Below are 23,104 nucleotides of genomic sequence, written 5' to 3'. Positions count from 1 at the left end.
TTTAAAAAACACCTGGATGGGTACATGGATGGGAAAGGTTGAGAGGGATACAGACCAAATGTGGGTAATTGGAACTAGCTGAGTGGGCAGCATGGACCAGTTTGGGCTGAAGGGCCTGTTTCCATGCTGTATTACTCTATGACTCTCTGTTATAAACAAAAAGCAGGAAACTGTCAGATTTAAAAAGAAATAATTGGGGGTTGTGAAAAATAATAACAAAAAGCACAAAACCCAGAATACCACTGACAGATTAGAAACAGGAACTGATCTGTTTCTGGGATTTAAGACCATAATTTGTCTGCGATCTTATCAAATCCAACTGATTGATAATGCACATTGGCATTTTTATGCAGAATTTACGTATGATAAAAATACCTTATTTGTTAGACCATAAGAAATACTTCTATTCCAGAATAGATAAACACCTAAAACTGCCACACAAGTTATGTTTCAAAGGTTATATCCAAATGTTTTCTAATACAAGTTCAGATGTTCTGTGGCCTAGCAAATATGGCGACAATATAAATCAAAATAGATCTAATTCTTGTTGTATGCCATTTGTGGTCGACAACTTCTGACATTCCTCTTCACAAGGTAAGCTTTACAAACAAAAACACAAGCTATTAACAGTCACTATTTTAATGAGCAAAGTACACATTGTCTCAGTAACACTTGCACATTCCCTCTGAATTTTATTGACCATGTTAATTTAAGAAACTGAATACATTTTCATCTTCCACGCCACATTTGCAAAATAAGGTTTTTAAAAGCTTGGTAGAGACCGTAAGTTTTATTTAAGAAGATCCAAAATCCAGTTTTTACTGAAACAATAAAACCAGAAAGCTTCCATGAATTAAAACAAAAGTATCTTTTTTGAAAATACAAAAGTCAAACAAAGCTGATTCTGAACACAATCTTACCCAGCTGCCTGTAATCTAAAACGCAAAGTCCACACATTAGAACTGTATTCACAGGCAAAGTGTGGTCAGCATTAAACTATAAATTACACATTATACAGCAGGTACAACTAAGACATCTCACTATGTGGTCCACTCAGCATATCTTACATAGTCCATTAAAAAGTCTGTCTTCCTGATTAATAATTTCAGCTCTAGTTCTTGCAGGATCTGCCCTGCTTACAGCTGTACACAACCAGAGTTCAACAGGTATAGTGTTTGCTGAAAACAGCACATGTTGGCAGATTGTTTTCAATTCTGATTAGAATCATATGATCACTGCAGTGTGGAAGCATGACATTTGGGCAGTCAAGTCCACACTGCCCCTCCAAAGAACAGCCCACCCTGATCCATCCCCCTACATTATCCCTACAAACCCTGAATTTCCCATTGCTAATGCACCTAGCCTGCACACCCATACACACTACTGGCAATTTAGCATGGCTAATCCACATAACTTGCGCATCTTTGAGTTGTGGAAGGAAACTGGAGCACCGAGAGGAAACCCACACAGACACAGGGAGAATGTGTAAATTCCACACGGGCAGTTGCCCGAGGCTGGAATTGAACCTGGTTCCCTGTCTGGATAGCACAGACTCACCAGTGTTGTTTTTTTATAAAAAGAACAGAAACAACAGAATCTTTGTCTATTCTCAGCTTCTGAATCCTCACATCTCCCATCGCAATACTAGAATCATCATCCTCTGCATCTTTTTATACCTTTCAATTAGCTTCAACCTCTCCAGACATTTTGGTTTCTAACCTCATTATCAGTCCTTCCAGTTTCTTTCCCTAATTTTACATTTTTTGGTTAGGGTCTGTCTCAAAGCAGTGGGACCACGATTCCACTACACAGTAGCCAATAAACCTTCAAGATAAACTAACTCAATCAGCATCCCAACAGCTGGCAGTACCTTCTGAGTTTTCGTATGGAATCGCAACGTTAATTCTGTACCCCTCTCCACAGGTGCTGACAAACCCCCAAGCTTCTCCAGAACTTTGCTTCTAATCATGCATTCAAAATATTGATTTTAAACCCCTGCTTCATGCTGTTGAAACGGAATCAACAAAAATGTTAGCAAATTTTAGGGAGGACAGAATGCAGTAAATCAGTGACAACATGGAAAATAATATTTGATCAAGAGATAGTAGAAACTGCAGACGCTGGAGAATCTGAGATAACAAGGTGTAGAGCTGGATGAACACAGCAGGCCAAGCAGCATCAAAGGAGCAGGAAAGCTAACATTGCGGGCCTAGACCATTCTTCAGAAAAAGCATTTGATCAAACTTGTTATTGACATGACTGCAACATAATCAACATCTGACTTCACTCGAACTAATGCTCACAATTGTTGAGATTCACTTTAAAGTATAGCTTGGTCTTGAACTTCTCAATTCACAACACATAAGCAGTATTCACAAATTCATAGTGAGAGATAACAAAGTGTGGAGCTGGAGTAACACAGCAGGCCAGCCAGCAGAGGAACAAGAAAGCTGACATTTTGGGTTGGGACATTTCTGAAGAAGGGTCCTGGCCCAAAACATCAGCTTTCCTGTTCCTCTGATACTGCCTGGCCTGCTATGTTCCTCCAGCTCCACACTTTTGTCCCGGACTTCAGCATCTGCAGTTCTTGCTATCTTCACAGTGGGAGAGTTTTTTTTATTAAAAGAAATGACAATCCTAGTTGCAAAGCAGAACACAGGATAACACCAAGAACAAAAGGGGAAAGTCAGTTTTTATTCACATCTATATTTTCAACATATTTGCATAGCCCAAAGTGCATTTGATACTTTGATCATGTGTAATACCAACAACTGTGATAATTAATCCAGGCCCAGCAGTGTTTCAGAAAGAGCAATGAGAATTGACCAGGGAAATCTCCCATCACTTTCAAACAGTGGCTGCAAAAGATCACTTCACACCAAGTGGACAGAACCTCTCATGTTTCATCTGAAAGAAAACACTTGGACCGACAACCAGTTGCCTTAGATGCAAAATGAGCCAAGGCTCAAAGGAAATGAGCTTAGACTGATCTAGACAGGACTGTGCAGCAAAAAGTGAGGAATTCAAAATCTTATTAATTCATTTATAGGAGATAGGAATCACTGGCAAGTCCAATGTGTATTGCCCTGGAGAAGTGGTGTTGAACTGCTGCAGGTCATGGGATACAAGAATGTCCATGGGGCATCAAACATCCTAGACCTTTGACGCGGCAACAATAAAAGCAACAGCAATATACATGCAAGTCAGGATACTATGGAACATTGTGGAGAACATTAAGGCAGTGATATTCTCAGGCATCTGCCGCTCCTATTCTTATCAATGGAAGAGTTTGGAAAGATAAAATCTTGCGATGCATCTTGTGGATGGTACACACTGCTGCCACTGTGCACTGGTAGAGTGACTGAATGTGCAGTATTGTGGCTGGCCCAGTTTGTTTTCCTGGCAGTGCTGACTGATCGTTAGCATCTCCTTTGTCTGCCCAACTGCCTTTCTCTCTCTTTGGGCTCTGTCCTATTGTTTACACTCGACACCACCCACCTCCCTATTTTGTGCATATAAACTGACGTTTTCCTAGCCACCATCAGCTCTGAGGAAGGGTCACTGGACCCGAAACGTTAACTCGGTTTTCTCCTCCACAGATGCTGCCAGACCTGCTGAGCTTTTCCAGCAACTTTGTTTGGCACAAAAAGTCAGTCAGTCATCATTTAACTCCATGTATCAGTTTACCTTTCAGCAGTAAAATGAACTTATTTCCCCCACGGATGGGAAGATCTTCCATACACACCACTCTGATGAGCTGAAAGACAAATGGGATTGGAATCCAGTTCCTTGAACATCCAGCAAAGTTGTACAGAGTGAATAAAGCTGGATGCCAGGGATCCTTTGCCAAGACCATTAGAATTAGAATGGAAAAGGAGGGCACAAAAGAGAAAGGTAGCAAAGACAGGCCTTTTGCTCTTAGCCAGAGCAAAGAAATGAAATGGGTTAAAAATAATTATAGCAAATTAAAACTGATTTCTTAATAAAAGTCTCCACCTAAATCATAGTCTAAACACAAAATGTGACACGATCATCTAAATAGGATGTTTATACAACTGGGTGAATAGGACCTCATACAACACAAAGTCATTTGTTATTGGTTAACTTTAATTATAATGTAACCGTATCTCCTCTGTCCTGCTTGTGATACTTCCACCAGTAATTGCTCTATAGCAGAATTGCCAGTAATAATTTAAAATGTTTGCATATATTAGGTCACCTTCCTTATTTTAAAAAACACAGCTGGCACGATTCACAATTCACTTACCTTCCAACTTAAAAAGGTGAGAACGTCAATTCTGAGCCAAGGTTGCGTAGCAACAAGAATACTAAAGGGTGAAACAGACATCACAACATTCCCCAAAATCCCACTCCTGCTTTCCATATCAGTTGTTCACCTTTCACTTCAACAGAATTATGAACTTCATTTAAAATTGGACACAGCTTGCACTCACCTCTTAACAATCCAAAGCCACCAGTACTGATGGCAGAAATGCAACCAATTGCTTCATCAAAAGTAGATTCAATACTGAATCCATGTTTGTAACTGAGCTGGCTGTCTAATTCCTAGCTGTGTTAACACTTCTGAATTGGGTTGGAAAAGTGGTTTCAGTACACCATAGGAACAGTGTTCTGCCAGAGCTTGTGCTCCTCATCAGTATCCAGTGAACTCTGCTACTCTGTGCCCATGGTCCTATGCCAGCTGGAGGACAGAATTGGGAGTCAACCACAATTTGTCCCCCATGAACGAACAAAGAATCTCCATTGATGGGACACGCACAACTTTAGCAAGTGGATATGGTGAATGACCAATCAATGTAGCTCAGTTTAACAACAGACAATGCCAGAAATAAGTTCAGAATCATGAATCAAGTTAGATTTCTCAATATTCAGTTAACCACATTGATACAGCCTTAGTGGAATTTCCATTCAATTGCCTCATGTCTGATTACAATCCGAAGATTAAACTGGGGGGTGGCAAGAAAAGGCTAGATTACGCAGCAAGATACAATGTTAAGGTCAGCATCAGTGAGAGCAGACAGATAGCAAGCCATGAACTTGAGATGGTTGGCATCTTGTCAGCTGGTGAAACACCTCTGCTGCCTCTTCCAGGATGTATCCACTGAATGGAATCATATTGAGAAGTTAGTGAGGTCACTAGTGGGCCTTGCACTTGGGACCAAGACCTTGGTGGAGGATGTCTTACCTGGCAAGACTTACTGAACAATCAGATGCCAACAGCTCTTGCACAGGTCCATGCCACTGAAGAGGCCGTATCTGCTGCTGGAAGCAGAGCACCCAGGTTCAAGGAGGAACAGACTTTGTATGTTTTGTTGGGGTATGCAGATGTCACTGAGACAGACTGACGGGGTCAGATGCAAGGGCAGGAAAGTAGCAATCAGCAGAACCTCCCCAACCCCACATTCTGTCCTTTAGTCAGCTACTTAGTACTTTGATCAAGGAAGACAATCCATCTTCGCCTGCTCCATTTTCTATTAGGGCTAATGGGATCAAAGGGATCAAAGAACTGGGAACGGGGTACGGAGTTGTATGATCAGCTATGATCATATTGAACGATGGAGTAGGCTCAAAGGCTAAATGGCCTACATCTGCTTCTATTTTCTACGTTTTGATGTCTGCACATTTTGCTGTGCTCAATACAAAGGCCATTCAAAGTCAGAATAATCCCAATGGCATTGGGCTGGAGCCCCAAAAATGGTCCTTTATTGGTCACTTAAAAACTATTAGGGGAAGGATGAGTCAGTCAACCATAGACCTCCCCATCTGGAACTTTATTCTGAGTGAGGGGAAAAGGCAGCTGGATTTGTTCATCTTTTACTTAAACAAAATTGTGAACTTCAATTTAAATTGGACATAGCTTGCATTAAACTCTCAAAGATGATCTTCCAAAACCATCAGTACAGATGGCAAAAATGCAACCATTTGTTTTATCAAAGTAGATTAAATAAACTAAATTAAGTGGCCCTCCCACTTCCAAATCCTGCAACCTCTTGAGGTGTAAGACATTCTGCTTGGATATTAACAATTCCAGAAATGTTAGTGAAACTCTTGATGATCTTTGAGCAACAAGATCTAATAACAGAGGAAACAGTGAAAACTATCTGGCCTTTTCAACTGTATATATTCAGAAGGGGTGTTGTAATTGTTTTTTTTTTGCATGACTTAAAAGAGTCACAATTTTGCAGGACAGGAATGGTCCATTTGGCCAATGAAGCCTCTGCTAACTCCTTAACAGAGCTACACAATAGTCCACCTGTCCTGTGTTTTCTCCATAACCCCGAAAATGTTATTCTCTCCTAACTGACTGGTGATGGGAGGAGAGCAGCAGCAGTATAGGTGTCCTGTAATAGTACAGTCAGTTCTGATAGAACATGATAGTTCCACTCTCATGCAATGCTGGATTATAAGAAAGTTGTGCAATAGTCACACTATTTAAACTAACGTGGCCAGAATCACACTATAGCCAATACAGGTAAGGAAAGTTTGCATTCTACAAATAGCAGTCTAAATTTTTCAATTGTGTTAAGGCCAATTTGTGTTGAAGAAACACGCATTATATCAGAATTGACTGTATGTCTTAACACTAGACTCTTAAGTATGTAATGATATATTTGAATTGGATAATCACGTGTGTTAGTTTGAATAGGATTAGATAATATATTCTCGTACTGTCATGGATATGCAGCATTGAAACAGTCCAACTCCTCCATGTGGATCAGATAATCTGAATAAATCTAGTCCCATTTGCCAGCATTTAGCCCATATCCCTCTAAACCCTTCTTATTCACATACCCATCCAGATGCCTTTTAAATGTTGTAATTGTACCAGCCTCCACCACTTCCTCTGGTAGATCATTCCATACACACACCACCCTTTGTGTGGAAACATTGCCCCCAATGTCCCTTTTAAATCTTTCCTCTCTCACCTTAGACCTACAGCCTACAGCTTTGGACTCAGCCACCCAGAGGAAAAGACCAGTCTATTTACCCTATCCATGCCCCTCATGATTTTATAAACCTCTATAAGATGACCCCTAAGTCTCTGAAACTCCAGAGAAAATAACTCCAGCCTACTCAGCCTTTCCCTACAGCTCAAGCCCTCCAACCCTGGCAACATCCTTGTAAATCTTTTCTGAACACTTTCAAGCTTCACAGCATCCTTCCTATAGCAGGGAGGCCAGAATTGCACACAGTGTTGCAAAAGTGGCCTAACCAATGCCCTGTACCGCTGCACCATGACCTCCCAACTCCTACACTCAATGTGCTGACCAATAAAAGACCCTACTCTGTCTACCTCCAAATCAACTTTCAAGCAACTATGAACCTGCACTCCAAGGTCTTTGTCCAGCAGCACTCCCAGGACCTTACCATTAAGATGCTCAAGTCCTGTCCTGATTTGCCTTTCCAAAATGCAGCACCTCACATTTATCAAAATTAAACTCCATCTGCCATTCCTCAGCCTATTGGCCCATCTGATCAAGGCCCCTTTGTACTCCAGAGCTGACCTTCTTCCACTACACTTTCAATTTTGGCATCATCTACAAACTTACTAACCATACTTCTTATGTTCACATCCAGAACCATTTCTATAAATGACAAAAAGCTGTGGACCCAGCATCGATCCTTGTGGCACACCACTGGTCACAGGCCTCCAGTCTAAGAGTGTATCAGCTTAAATGTCATTGAACAATATAGTTATTTATAAACAGCTTGCAGCGTGAATTATCGAATCAGGGCTGGATAGTGACAGAAGCGAGTTAAGTGTGTAAAAGTTTTGTTTGGAAATTATTCTCTGCGAGAATAGTCAATTGGAAGCTTGTTACCTGTAAAATTGGCATTAAAATCTTTGTTTTCATTAAAAAAAATTTGAACTGTACAACATGTTTTTTGACATGTACACCTCCCATGCATGCATGAATAAACATTTAAAGAAAGAGATCAGAGTCTTGCCTGGTTTACAGACGAAATACAAGAAACACTTCCTTTCAAAATATGTACTCGTTTCCATTTGTAGAAGTGGTTTCCACTACTTCTTCAAATGATGCATTCCAGATCATCATTACTCACTCCACAAAATAGTTCCCCCATCTCTGACTCTTTTGCCAATTATCTTAAATCTGTGTCCGCAGGTTGCTGGCCCTTTGTAAATTAGCAATGATTTCTCAATTGTCTCCATGGTTTTGAAGATCTTTATTAAATTTTGCCCCAGCTGTCTCAAAAGGATAGCAATCATATCTTCTCTGATTGCTACACATAACCAAAGTTCCTATCCCATATATCATTTAGGGAAATTCCCTCTGCAGCCTCTCAAAAGTATCAGTATCTTCCTGAAAACACAGTGCATTTTCTTCAGCTACCCGATACATGATAGCCAATTTTATGGTTTTATAATAGGAAGTCTTCCAGATAGCATTCTTATTGGTCATAAAATGTTATTGTCCAACTGAAGCACTAATCCAAACAAGACCTTTTAATTATACATGATTTGCACATTATTATGACATATACTAGTGGGGTCAAATAGAGCTGTTCTGTATTCTTACTTGTTTACATTACCAGATTTGTTTTCTATTACAAATGTAAAATCATCAGCATGCTTTAAGAGCTGCAGTTTGCACACCCAATGAAAAGTAGCATTTTTTTTTTGAACATTCATACCGTTGGGCTATATTCAATTCGCCTGCTGTCCTGACTGGCATCTTCGTAGTCCTCATCTCTAGATTTACTTTCCGATATTCCCGGTATTTGCACAACCGTCCGTGAAGCCATCTCCTGTGAAATTAGAATGGTTAGCTGGTGAAAAGGTTACACAGAACAGAGAACAGGCTAAAGAGGGCCTCCCTTAAGATGCTATTATGCAAGATTATGACATCTTTTAAATTATCCGAAAGGAATTCCTGCCTGTTTTATATCTAAAACGGGGCTCAAGGCTTAACCAAGCCCATAAATGGGTTTCAGCTCCTCCATGACTCTAGCCACGTTAGACTTCTAATATGATTTTGCTTTTCAATTTAAATGCTTTCCTTGAGCTATTCACTCTCACTCTACAATTTCCCCCTCCCCAGACATCAAATTATGTGAAAAGATTACTAAAAGGCACAAGTTTCAAACATTTCCTTCTTATATTAGAAATTTCACAAAGAATTTTACAATGATCCAATGTCACAGTGAATTATATAGGTCTCTAAATCTCTCCATTCAATTACATATTTATCTCAAGTGAATAATCTCTGCCTACAAGTTTGATCAAGCTTTCAGCGCAAGGTTTTGTTTGATTTATTCACACAAAGTGCTTGGAGCATGATACTGCTAAATGAAAAATACATTCCTGTGAAAGCATTTATAAAACTCAGGAAAATAGCACACTGACTGAAGCAAATTATCAGAGAAGTACAAATTTAAGTCAATAACCAAATAGGTGACATAATGGAAATATTTCTGTTTCAGTACAAACTGTCTTATATATTATATTGAGTCAGATCCACTAGACACACGGGGTTTATAGTAATTGAGAATTTGATTAGGAATGTCGTTGAAATTTGAAATAGCAAAATTAAAATACAAGTATTACTCAGTTATATCTTTTTATGAATTCGCAATTGGTAATTTTAAAATAAATTTGAAAAATTATTTTGCACTATTTCACCAATCAGGAAAATTAGAAAAATACACCATGACTATATTTTTAATTATACTTCCTTGACTCAAAAGCACCACAACTGATGTCAATTCAGCAAAACCTACAAGCATTTTCATTTCTTAATGTTCGCCACATTCTCAAAAAGGATTTTTACACATCATTTAAAAAAATACACTTCTTTTGCGAAATGCCACGAGTACTTCTACTGGCTGGCTACAGCAAATTAGACTGGGCAGGAAATGAATACTCTGTTTGCTTAACATCACAGATTAGTAAGGCTAACTGTCAAAATTAGGTAATAAACTATTTGAGCCTGAATTAGTATTCATTAACAGTGCATTCATCTCTATGTATTTTGGACACATATCTTTGTGTTTGTGTCGTACTTATAAAAAAGAATTAGCACACACCTCTCCATTAGCATTGAGGAGAACTACCCGTATATCATCCCCTGTTCCCCAGGATTTCTGGTCCCTCCATACCAGGTCAACTGAAGGACACTGGGCAACATCAGAACTTGCAGTCCATATCTAACACAAAAAGGAAGGCAATAGAAAAATTAAATACTTCAGGACTCACTAAAAAATTTGCACCAGTACATTGTTGCAACTAACGTAAAATTAATTCTGGCAAAATTCACTGGATTCCCTACAGAGGAGTAAGAGTAGTCAACACTCACTGTACTTTTAGATGAACTTCCTACAAAAAAATTATAATAATACATCAGAAAAAGTATCCACTTACAGCAGGTGGCTTAAAAGTACATTAAGTTAACAGAGATGAATATTCAGATCAGTTTGACAAGTTAAAGTACCCTGGGTAAAAAGCTATTGACAATGTTCCCACCACTCTCCTTCAGCAGCTTGTCTGATTTGGCATGCTACTCAGAGTCAGAGATCTGCAGCACAGGGAAGAAAAAAGGTCTTTGGCCCATCACGTCCATGTTGATCAAAAACAACCACCTAAGAATTCTAATCCCATTTTTCAACACATATCCTCGTATGCCTAAGCATCTCAAGTGGCCATCTAAATACATCTTAAATATTACGAAGGTTTCTGCCTCTGCCACCCTTTCAGGCTGAAAGATCCAGGTGCCCACTCTCCAGGTCAAAATGTTTTTCCATGCATCCCCTCTAAACCTTCTGGCCTTTACCTTAAATATGTGCCCCCTAGTCACTGATCCCTCCATCAAGGAGAAAAGTTTGACACCCTCATCCCATGAATGAATAAAAAAAGTTATACATCTCAATCATGTCCACTCTCAACTTACTCTGCTCTAGGGAAAACCACCCCAGCCTGCCCAATCTCTCTTCATTGCAAATGTTCTCCAGCACAGGCAACATCCTGGTAAATCTCCACTGTTCCTTCTCCAGTAGGATCACTTCCCTCCCCTAATGTGGTTCCAGAAGGGCATGCAATACATCAGCTGTGGCCTAACTAATGTTACAATTTCCAGCATAATCTCCCTGCTCTTAAACTCTGCCTTGACTAATAAGGGCAATTATACCATAGACCTTCTTAGCCACTTTATCCACTTGCCCTGATGCCTTAAGGGACGGTGCAAACCAAGGTCCCTCTGATTACTAATGCTTCCCAGGGTCCTACCATTATTCATGCATTCCTTTGCCTTGTTCATCCTGCCAAAGTACATCACTATTTACCACTGACCAGTCCATCTATATCCTCCTGTAATCTTTGATTTGATTTAGCTACTGTCACATATTGTCTTGTTATAAAATACAATTTGAAAAAGTGTTTTACAGATCATCTTAAAACACAGAAGAATAAAGCAAAACAGAACACACAGGCAGAAAAATGAAGAAATAAAGAAAGCGTCCAATTTTACATTCCTTCTTGTTATGGCTATCTTCTATTTACAGCCCCATCAATTTTTGTATCACCTGCAAACTTACTGATCAACTCTCCTACAGTGAAGCCTAAATCACTTATATAAACAAGAAACAGCAAGGGCCCCAATACTCACTTCTATGGAACACTACTGGGCACAGCCCTCCACCATCACCCTCTGCTCCTGCCACTTAGCCAACTGTAGATCCAACTGGCCATATGTCCTTGGATCCCACGGGCTCTTAGCTTTGCTCTCAGTCTCCCATGTGGGACCTCATCAAAAGCCTTGCTGAAGTCCAAGTAGGCTGTATCAAAAACACTGCCCTCCTCTACACACCCGGTCACCTCTTCAAAAAAAAAATCAAATTAAATTGGTTAGGCATGGCCTCCCCTTAACAAAAACCATGCAGACTGTTCATGATGAATCCCTGCCTCTCCAACCACAAATTAATTCTGTCCCTGAGAATCACTTCCAATAGTTTCCCCACCATCGAGGAAAAGCCGACCAGCCTACAGTTTCCTGGATTATCCGTTCTCGCAGCACCATACTGTCCGTCCTCCAGTCCTCTGGCACCTCTCCTGTGGTCAGAAAGGAATCGAAAACTATTACCTGCACACCTGCCTCACTTAATAGCCTGGGATACATTTGAGATTTATTTGGAGACATATCAATAATTAAGCCTGCCAGTCCACTCAGAACCTCCTCTACGCTAATTTGTATCACAGGTTTTCTCTACTTTTTCCACAAGTTATAATTTTAATTTAGGATTTTACTTTAGATTACCTGCTAGTCCTTTCATAATCCCTTTCAGCTCTCATAAGCTCGGTTTTAAATTTCCTCTTACACATTCAATAATTCTGCTCGGGTTTCTGCTGTATCATAGCACAGCTTACTAAGTGCACCCATATCTGGGAGTAACCGGCTTATGCAGAAACTTTGTCAGAATAAAAGTCCTTCAAGCACCTGCCATCCTAGTCCCTGTATCTGCAACATGACGTAGCTAGGAAAAATATCAAGTGCTTGTAGAATCGTCGACCAAAATAAATCAACCCATCACAAGCATGTAGGTAGCATGTCATAATCCCTTTAAATAGCAACAGAGGAGCTTCCATTCTGCTGCTGAATGTGTGTTGAGATGAATGAAGTTATGGGGACAGCACAGAACTCCAAAACAATCATCCATTTGACGAAAAGGAATCAGCATACTTCAGATACTATAGACTTTCTCTTTATAAGGGCTTGACAAACATTCACTGTACAATCCTTCGTGACTGCAATGGGCATGTAGGGGCACCATTTTGAGTCTCAAAGATCCACAATTCAGCCGAAATATGTGCGATAACATGCCCAATTTCTCTGAGTTTGACAATTACCCTTTTGGAAAGGATGGCAGGTTTTGATCAAATGCCCACACATTTCAACCCAGTTTCCAGATGCTACAAACACTTTTGTTCACATTGAATGCTTACTGAAGGAAAAAAAAACACCTGGAAGCAGATAGATGGAAATGCTTACAAGATTAACTCAGCCAAGTTCAGATGGTGGTTGGAAGCACAGGCAATTTAGATCAGTTATCCTGATACCTAAATTAATAAGAACACTCTGAGCAGAGTTCCCATGCAAACAAGTAATTGTTCTCATGTTTCCATGAAGTATGTTGTAATAAAGCTTAAAAAAAATTGAGGACATTATTTAGCACTATGCAATGGAAGATGGGAAATTAGCCACAAATACAAGTAATACAATTATACCAAAATGCTGTGTACGAAAGACATTTTCTAGTGGCAGTAACCTTCTCTGATCTGGATATTTTATATGGAAAGTACTGAAGGCTCTAGGTAAATACTCACAGTTACAGCTTGCTTAGGTTTAAGTGTAAAATGTGCAGGAAATCTGTACGTAAGTTGGGTCATATCCTGAAACTGTCTCCTTATTGCCCATCCACTTAATGGCTGATCCTATAAAGAATGTTGACAAATATTTCACACTTGAAAAACTGAGAATACAAAGCAACAACTTGTTCAAAACTGACTTTTCACAGGATATTTTCTGAAATGTATGTTTCATTAAAAATAGTCATTTTGTCCATTTTTCATAGAATAGCATCACAGAATCCTTACAATGTGGAAGCAGGCCATTTGGCCCATTGAGTCCGCACCAACCCTCCAAACAGCACCGCACCCACACCCACCCTGTCCCAGTAACCCTGCATTCCACATGGCCAATCCACCCAACCTACACATCTTTGGACTGTGGGAGTCTAAGTGTCTGAGGAGAGATTGACTATCCCTGTATTCTATTGAGTTGAGAAGAATGAGACGGATCTCACAGAAACTTATAATATTAAGAAGGGATAGACAGGGTAGATGTAGATGAGTAATTTCTCTTGGCTGTGGGATCTAGAACTAGAGTACAGTCTTTGAATAAAAGGGAAGCCTTTTAAGGGAGCTATAATTAGTAGGAAATACTTCTAGAGTGTGGAAGGAGGCTCAAAAGGGCTGTATCGATTATTCCAGCTCCAAGGTTCCTAATTAGCAAATCAACAATTGCACTTTGCTGCTGGAAGATAAAGGCAACAAACTCAAGATGGATCTTTACCTCATCAGAAATATTCTTTAATTTGACAAATTTTCCTTCGTTATCAATTTCTTCTAAGATAATTTTCCCTATGGAGAACACATGTTCACGTGTTTCATAACTGCAGCTGGCAACCTCTGCTTCGGACAATTTGCGCTTCGTTCCTCGGAATGTTGGGACACTGCTCGAGGTGCGGACCACATTACGTGAAGCCGGAGTAGGAGTCAAATCGAGTCTGTAACATTGGACAATACTTCAGAGGTTAAGAAGCATTTCTTGCGCAGATGCTTCCCAAATTCACTCTCTATAGGTTTCACATTGCCACTGGAAATTTACTGACAAAACCTCACTAAACGTGAAGTCACATTACAGCATGAAGAACCTTCCTTGCTGCTTTTTTTTAAAAAATTCTTTCATCGGACATTGGTGTCACTGGCAAGGCCAGTGAGAGTTGCTTAGCCCTAATTGCACTTCAAATGAACGGCTTCCCAGGCAGTTAAGAGTCAACCCTGTTGCCACAGATCTGAAGTCATATGTAAGACCAGCTGACATAAGGGCAGCACAGTTAGAAAACCAGACGGGTCTTTATGAAAATTGAGGTTAATCTTAAGGCAGCATTGTGGAGATCTTTTGTTCCAGACTTTATTAATAGAGGTTGAATTCCATCATCTGCGGTGGAATGATATTTTCAATGCAAGGAATGATCAATATATGGAATGATTCAGCAAAAGTAGCTGTTGAATGAAGTTCCATCATCTGCAGCGATGGGAACTGACATCATGTCTTTCTAATACTATTTAAGCCTCTGGATTCCTAGTTCAGTGGCATTATTTAATACCAGAAGAATTATTACATTTTCTAGTTTCTATTTCAAATAATTTTGGTACAGGCCATGGATATTTGTTTATGTTAGCTCCTGTTGGAACTGTATCTCCAATCCTACTTTCTGCCAATGCTTTAATCATTGTCACATTTTCCTTACTTCTATTTAAATGTGAATTTAGTCAACTTCATGCAACAGCTATATTTTCCGAATAATTTTGTATTTTGATTATTCTGCGCATTGGAAACTATCACACTGCTGCACCAATTAATTCAAAACTGATTGTCGAACTACTGATTAGTGCTATCGCATACTTGTTGAATGTTTGCTATTCTTTAGCTGACAGCAGCATTTCTACACTGTAGAGATACAGCAGTCAATTAAATCAGGAGAAAGGTACTTCGTGCTTCCGTTATGTCATAAAGGTTGCCCCTAGCTTTGACATTCTGCCTCTTCTTTTCTAAGAGAAAGGCTTCGGATTTCATGACAGTTCAGTTCTTTTGATTTATATAAACAAAGGAAAGAAAATGGAACAGCAGCATGACCCAAGAGCCTGAGTTAGAGGCATTATGGTCACTTTGATGATCCAATGTGATTCCATTTTCTTAGTCATTCTAAACTGTCATTCATTCAAATAATCCCACACAAGTCCAGAGGAACTACAGCTAAAATTTGAGATTTGGAAAATTATGGGATGGGATGGGTAGAAATTTCAGTCACTTAAATACAGGAAACAGACGCCACGGTTTGTGGCCACATTTCAAAATCTGTTCCCTTGCACTCATCTCACTGCACCCCCTGGTGAATGTCCAGGGTCAACCTGTTTACAACCTTATCATTATATGCAACTCCACTGAGGTTCCTACCATATTTACAGCATCTCAAACACTGCAAAACTATCCAACTTTGACCTTACCTCAGCTTCTCTGCTATGGAAATCTTCAACATGCCTTTGTTACCGCTCGACTCAAACATTCTCACCCACCTGGGTCTATCCTCTGCAAACTTGGGATCATTCAAACTCCGCTCCACAATTCCTAACTTGCACTAATTTTCAACGCCATGTCTCCAGTGTTCTTCTATCTATACTGACTCTCAGTTAAGAAAATGGCTTGATTCTAAAAGTCTTATCCACATTTCCAAATTTAGCTACAGTCTCTGATCTCTTTCAGACTAATACAGCAACCACATGCTGCCAACCGAATCCTATCTCTTACCGACATGGTTACACTCTGCCAATTTTGGCCTCTTCATATTCCATAATGAATGCCATAACTGTTGTCAACCTGGTGAACCCTTTCTGGGCTGCATTCAAAGCCAGTATATTTTTCCTTAGATGAGGGGCTCAAACTGGTCCCAGCATTCTAGCTGTTGCCCTCGCATAATTTTAAGCAAAAGATCCCTACTTTTATTAACTCCCTGCTGAAATTAGTCAGAAGGCAAGGTCTGAGGGTGACAAAGAGTCTCCAAAGGGGTATAGAAAGATTAAGTAGGCAAAAATTTGGCAGATTGAATATAATGTAGGAAAATATGAAGTTATGCAGTCTGGCAGAAAGAATAGAGGAGCTGATTATTATTTAAATAGAGAAACATTGCAGAAAGCTATTGAACAGAAGGATGTAGGAGTACATATCCAAGAATCACAAAAAGCTAGCATCCAAGTTCAGTCAGTAATAGGGAAAGCTAACAGAATGCTGGCCTTTATTTCAAAGGCAATGGAGTAAACGAGTAGGATGATTTGCTATAAAGATACAAAGCAATACTCAGATCATAGATGTGAACAGTTTTGGGTCACTTATCTCCAGAAAGATATACTTGCATTGGAGACAGTCCAGAGAGGGTTCATTTAGCTGATAGAAGGTATGGAAGGGTTATCATAGGAGCAGAGATTTAATGGGTTGGATATGTACTCATTGAAATATAGCAGAATGAGATGTGACCTTATTGAAACATACAAGATTCTTAGGGGAAAAGGCAAGGAAGTGGAGCTGCTGAAGTCTGCTTCACCATTCAATAAGGCTGCTGTTGATCTGATAACACCAACTCCACTTTCTATCTTTTCCCCACAACTCTTGATCCCCTTACAGATTAGAAATCTGTCTATCACAACCTTGCATATACTGTGCCTCAACAGCCCTCTGCGGTAAAGAATTCCACAGACTCACAACCAGAGAGAAGAAATTCCTCATCTCCGTCTGAAAATGAGAGACCCCCTTACTCTGCAATTACGACCTTTGGGTCTGGACTCTCCCAAATGGAGAAACACTTCCGCATTTACTCTAATTTCCACTAAGAATCTTGTATGTTTCAATAAGGTCACTTCTCATTCTTCTATGAGCACTTACCCAACCCATTCAATCTTTCTTCCCATGACAGTCCCTCCACACCTAGTATCAGCTCAATGAACCTTCTCTGGACTGTCACCAATGCCAGTACATCTTTCGTTAGATAAGTGGCCCAAAGCTGTTCACAGCATTCCATGTGATCTGACCTGTGCTTTGTATCTTTATAGCAAAACCACAGATTTGCATATAGATAAGAAAGCGATACAAAAGATGGAAAAATAGGCGCATCATGTAACATAACATAGGAGTGTACTTTGTAAGGAATTAGAGCAATGTAGGTTCACACAAGGCCAATAAAGACCATTGAAACTCACACAATGCTCAACAGAAACAACAAAATAAGTAGAATCTCCAACAGAAGCATTGTTTCGGATAGATTTCTAAGCAATGAAATATTGCTGATGGTGTTGATGTCAGTGCATAGAAGTCAACCTTCAGTTCATCAACAAGTCCTTCTGAAAAGAAAGGTGTGGAGTGTTGACATGTATGCTAAGGATAGGAGCACACTGCAGATGTGAGTGGTCATCGTTTTGAAATGGCACTGGTTTCTGATGCAAAAAAGAAGTGTGTAGGTCTTCAACTCCAATGCATCTTGTCAACACACCCCCACGTCACATACTTGATTTCTGTGCCCTGTTAGAAAAAGTACCAGGGTTAGAAGATGAGGTACGTCATGGCCAAAATGGGGAGGGGCTGATTTAAATGCCAAGTAATGAAAAAACAATTTTTTGGGGCCATAAAGAAAGAGCCAGTAAACAAAGCACTTATACAAGGAGCTCACCTTTGCTCCTCTCCCTCTAGCATCGTCCTATAAGCATTTATTTCCATGTCCAAAGCCAATTTCACACCCAATAGCTCTTCATACTCCTCCAACTGGACCAGCATTTTCTCACGAATTTCAGCAACTTCTTGGTCCTTGTCTACCAGCCGTTGCTGGCTAACTGCCTTTTCATGGTCTACTGTTGTTTCCAAATCCTGAACTTTAGCTTTCAGGGTAGAAATCTGAGAAAAATCAAAGAATTAAAAAAAAGGGGAGGCAAGATAAAAGACAACTTAAAAAAAGGTCTGCAAGAACAAAGCTCCTCTTAAACCTAACTATCCATTCTGTGGACAAGAATTGAGTTCCCGAACACCCCAAAAAAAACCTTGCTAGAAAATAACTTCGAAGAGTAATTATCAAAAGAAATGCAACCAATTAAGCAAAGTCTTTTTGCAAACCAAGCCTGGAATACCCTTTCAGAATGTCGAATCATAGAATCCCTAAAGTGAGGAGGCAGACCATTCAGCCCATCAAGTTCACACTAACCCTCCAGCGAGTATTCCACCCAGACCGACTCCTCTCCCACCCGATCCCTGAGACCTGCTAACCTACACAATCTCCAGGTATTATGAGCTATTTAGCATGGCCAAAACCACCTAACCTTATTGGTGTAGGAGAAAGGTCCAATTAAACCATTCAAAAGGGGAAATAGGGCTACTACATGAAGAGAAAGAATGGTCAAGGTAGTGGTGAAAAGCTGTAAAAATTGCACTGAGTTAGTTGCTCATTTGGAGAGCCAGTGTTGAAATGATGGGCTAAATGGTTTCCTTCTGTGTTGGACTAGTTCTCCAATTCTGTGAAGAACTCAGAGAAGCAAAGGTCAATCATTCAAATTAGGCCCTATCCAGCCCTCTTTCTTTTAAAACAAGCATTAAAACTTGGTCACATAACAATCTTGAGTAAAAGCATTTAGTTTTGGGCAGTAACTATGCCTTTTGTGGACAAAAATGAGACTATGAAAGAATCCTACGTATCTTCTGAAATCTTTAAAGAAGAAACTCTAACATAAACCATCTTTGTATCAATTTATTACAGAAACAATTTAAAATTGAACCTGTTTTATCAACCCCTTTTGCATCCACAACTGGAAATCCATAGATCATTCAAAGAATCCCTACAGCGTGGAAACAGGCCCTTAGGCCCAACACATCCACATCAACCTCAGAGCATGCCACCCAGACCCATTTTCCCAAAGCCCACCTAATCTACACAACCCTGAACACTACGGTAATTTAGCATGGCCGATCCACCTAGCCTGCACATCTTTGGACTGTGGGAGGAAACCGGAGCACCCGGACAAAACCCATGCAGACACGGGGAGAATGTGAAAACTCCACACAGACAGTCACTCGAAGGTGGAATTGAACCTGGGTCTCTGACGCTGTTAGGCACAAGTGCTAACCAGCGAGCCACCATGCCACCCCAAATAGAATGCCATTTCATTTTCCCACTAGCAACAAATGAAAGGCGAATTAACAGAGAAAATGAACAGATAGATAAGTCCAATAGTAGTGGCAGGAAAACCATTTTAAAAAATTCAGGAACAGAATTAATCTCCACTTCAAGGATTATTCAAGGACAGTCAACCTGGCTTTGTCAGCGTGAGGTCATGTCATACAAAGCAGATTGAATATTTCATAATGTGTGTAATATGTGCGTAAATGAGGGTAGTGCAGTTGATATAATCTGCACAAACTTCAGTAAGGCTTTTATAAAGGTCTTGCATTGCAGACTGGTTAGGAAACTAAGAGCCTATGGGATCCAGAGAAATTTAGCAAACAAGATCTCTGTGATCTTTATAAATGACTTGGATGAGGAAGTGGAAGGGTGGGTTAGTAAGTTTGCCTATGGCACGAAGGTTGGTAGAGTTGTGGACAGCGTGGAGGGCTGCTGTATGTTGCAGTGGGACAATGATAGGATGCAGAGCTGAGTAAAGAAGTGGCAGATGGAATTCAACCCAGAAAAGTGTGAAGTGATTCATTTTGGAAGGTTGAATTTTAATGCAGAATACAGGGTGGAGGAACAGAGGGATCTTGGGGCAGACGTCCATAGATCCCTCAAAGTTGCTACCAAGTTGATAGGGTTGTTAAGAGGATGTATGGTGTGTTGGCTTTCATTGGCAGGGGAATTGAGTCTAAGAGCCGTGAGGTTATGCTGCAGCTCTATAAAACCCTGGTTAGGCCACACTTGGAATATTGCGTTCAATTCTGGTCACCTCATTAGAGGAAAGATGGAGAAGCTTTAGAGAGAGTGCACGGCTTTGTGAGGGGTAGGTCATGCCTTACAAACCTTATCGAGTTTTTTGAGGATGTGACTAGAAAGGTTGATGAGGGTCGAGCTGTGGATGTGGTGTATATGGACTTCAGTAAGGCATTTGATAAGGTTCCCCATGGTAGGCTCATTCAGAAGGTCAGGAGGAATGGGATACAGGGGAACCTAGCTGCTTGGATACAGAATTGGCTGGCCAACAGAAGACAGCGAGTGGTAGTAGAAGGGAAATATTCTGCCTGGAAGTCAGTGGTGAGTGGAGTTCCACAGGGCTCTGTCCTTGGGCCTCTACTGTTTGTAATTTTTATTAATGACTTGGATGAGGGAATTGAAGGATGGGTCAGCAAGTTTGCAGACGACACAAAGGTCGGAGGTGTCGTTGACAGTATAGAGGGCTGTTGTAGGCTGCAGCGGGACATTGACAGGATGCAGAGATGGGCTGAGAGGTGGCAGATGGAGTTCAACCTGGATAAATGCGAGGTGATGCATTTTGGAAGGTCGAATTTGAAAGCTGAGTACAGGATTAAGGATAGGATTCTTGGCAGCGTGGAGGAACAGAGGGATCTTGGTGTGCAGATACATAGATCCCTTAAAATGGCCACCCAAGTGGACAGGGTTGTTAAGAAAGCATATGGTGTTTTGGCTTTCATTAACAGGGGGATTGAGTTTAAGAGTCGTGAGATCTTGTTGCAGCTCTATAAAACTTTGGTTAGACCGCACTTGGAATACTGCGTCCAGTTCTGGGCGCCCTATTATAGGAAAGATGTGGATGCTTTGGAGAGGGTTCAGAGGAGGTTTACCAGGATGCTGCCTGGACTGGAGGGCTTATCTTATGAAGAGAGGTTGTCTGAGCTCGGTCTCTTTTCATTGGAGAAAAGGAGGAGGAGAGGGGACCTAATTGAGGTATACAAGATAATGAGAGGCATAGATAGATTGATAGCCAGAGACTATTTCCCAGGGCAGAAATGGCTAGCACGAGGGGTCATAGTTTTAAGCTGGTTGGAGGAAAGTATAGAGGGGATGTCAGAGGCAGGTTCTTTACGCAGAGAGTTGTGAGAGCATGGAATGCGTTGCCAGCAGCAGTTGTGGAAGCAAGGTCATTGGGGTCATTTAAGAGACTGCTGGACATGTACATGGTCACAGAAATTTGAGGGTGCATACATGAGGATCAATGGTCGGCACAACATTGTGGGCTGAAGGGCCTGTTCTGTGCTGTACTGTTCTATGTTCTATGTTCTATGTTCTATGTTCTATGTTCTATGAGATGTTCTATGTCCAGGATGCTGCCTGGACTGGAGGGCAGGTCTTATAAGGAAAGGCTGAGGGAGCTAGGGCTTTTTTCATTGGAGTGAAGAAGGATGAGAGGTGGCCTGATAAAGGTGTACAAGATGGTGAGTGGCATAGATGCAGTGGATACCCAGATACTTTTTCCCAGGGCAGAAATGACTATTACGAGGGGGGATAATTTTAAGGTGATTGGAGGAAGGTACCGGGGGATGTCAGAGGTAGGTTCTTCACACAGAGACTGATGGGTGTGTGGAACGTGCTGCCAGCAGTGGTAGTGGAGTCAGATACTTTAGGGACTTTTAAGAAACTCTTGGATAGGCACATGGATGATAGTAAAATGTAGGGTATGCAGGGTAGGTTGATCTTAGTAGGATAATAGGTCGGCACAACATCGTGGGCCGAAAGACCTGAACTGTTCTATGTTCTATGTACGAAGATCCAAAACTGGCTTAGTGGCAGGAAGCAGGGGGTAATGGTTGAAGGGGTTTTTTGTCAATGTATGTCTGTCCCTGGTGGTGGACTGCAGGGCTCACAGAATCACTACAGCGTGGAAGCAGGCCATTTGGTCCATCGTGTCCACTTCGACTCCCCAAAGAGCATTCCCACCCAGATCCAAACATCTAGCTATCCCTGTAACCAATATTAACCATGGCCAATCCACCTAGCCTGCACATGGTTGGACTGTCAGAGGAAACCAGAGCACCTGGCGCAGACATGGAGAGTATGTGCAAACTCCACACAGACAGCTGCCCAAGGCTGGAATCGAACCCGGGTCCCTAGCACTGTGAGGCAGCAATGCTAACTACTGAGCCACCATGCCACTCAGTGCTGGGTCCTTGCTGTTTGTACTGTACGTTAAAAAAATTGAACATGGGGGATACAATCAGTTATCACAGATGTCAAAATTTTATGGTGTGATAAACACCGGGTAGGAAAGCTGGCATAGATGAGCTGCACAATGGCAAATGGAATTTAATCCTGAAAAGGTATGAGCTGATGAGGAGGATAACAAGGCAGGGGAGTACATTCTGAATGGTCAGACCCTCGGAAATAAGGGGAGCAGAGGTGTGCATGCCCATAGATCCTAGAAGGCTATAGGACTGGTAGATAAGGTGGTTAAGGTGGCACATGGAATACTTGCCTTTATTACTCAAGGCCTCAAATACAAGAGTAAGGAGGTCACGATAGATTGTACATAATGTTAGTTAGACCATAGCTGGAGTATAGCACATAGTTCCATTCACCTCACGATAGAAAGGAAGGGAGTGATTGCACGAGAGAGGGTGAGGAGGAGATTCACCACAATGTGGTCTGGGCTAGAACAATTCTGCCTTGAAGACAAGCTATATAGGCTGGGTTGTTCTGCTTGGAGCAGTGAAAGCTGAGGGGTGAAGTACTGACTGAAATGCACCAAGTTATGAGGGGCATAAATAGGAAGAGGTTTTCCCCATAGTAGATAGCCAAAGGGCACAGT

The 23,104-nt window shown here is 40.9% G+C and overlaps 1 protein-coding gene across 1 annotated transcript in view; it reads right to left on the bottom strand.

The window, feature by feature from the left end:
* Positions 1 to 23,104, bottom strand: part of LOC125467130 (lamin-L(III)-like) — a 57,998-nt gene that overhangs the window by 5,517 nt on the left and 29,377 nt on the right. Inside the window, exons 6-10 of the mRNA XM_059639235.1 lie at positions 18,037 to 18,257; positions 14,109 to 14,322; positions 13,361 to 13,468; positions 10,072 to 10,191; positions 8,680 to 8,793 (exon numbers count right to left, since the gene is read on the bottom strand). Coding sequence (XP_059495218.1) covers positions 8,680 to 8,793; positions 10,072 to 10,191; positions 13,361 to 13,468; positions 14,109 to 14,322; positions 18,037 to 18,257 — 777 coding nt within the window. The remainder of the gene's footprint in view (positions 1 to 8,679; positions 8,794 to 10,071; positions 10,192 to 13,360; positions 13,469 to 14,108; positions 14,323 to 18,036; positions 18,258 to 23,104) is intronic.

This window comes from Stegostoma tigrinum, chromosome 33 (genome assembly GCF_030684315.1).
Source record: "Stegostoma tigrinum isolate sSteTig4 chromosome 33, sSteTig4.hap1, whole genome shotgun sequence".
In the NCBI taxonomy this organism is placed as follows: domain Eukaryota; kingdom Metazoa; phylum Chordata; class Chondrichthyes; order Orectolobiformes; family Stegostomatidae; genus Stegostoma; species Stegostoma tigrinum.
The sequence above is the reverse complement of the archived record's forward strand: the minus strand, read 5'-3'. Positions and strand labels throughout refer to the sequence as shown.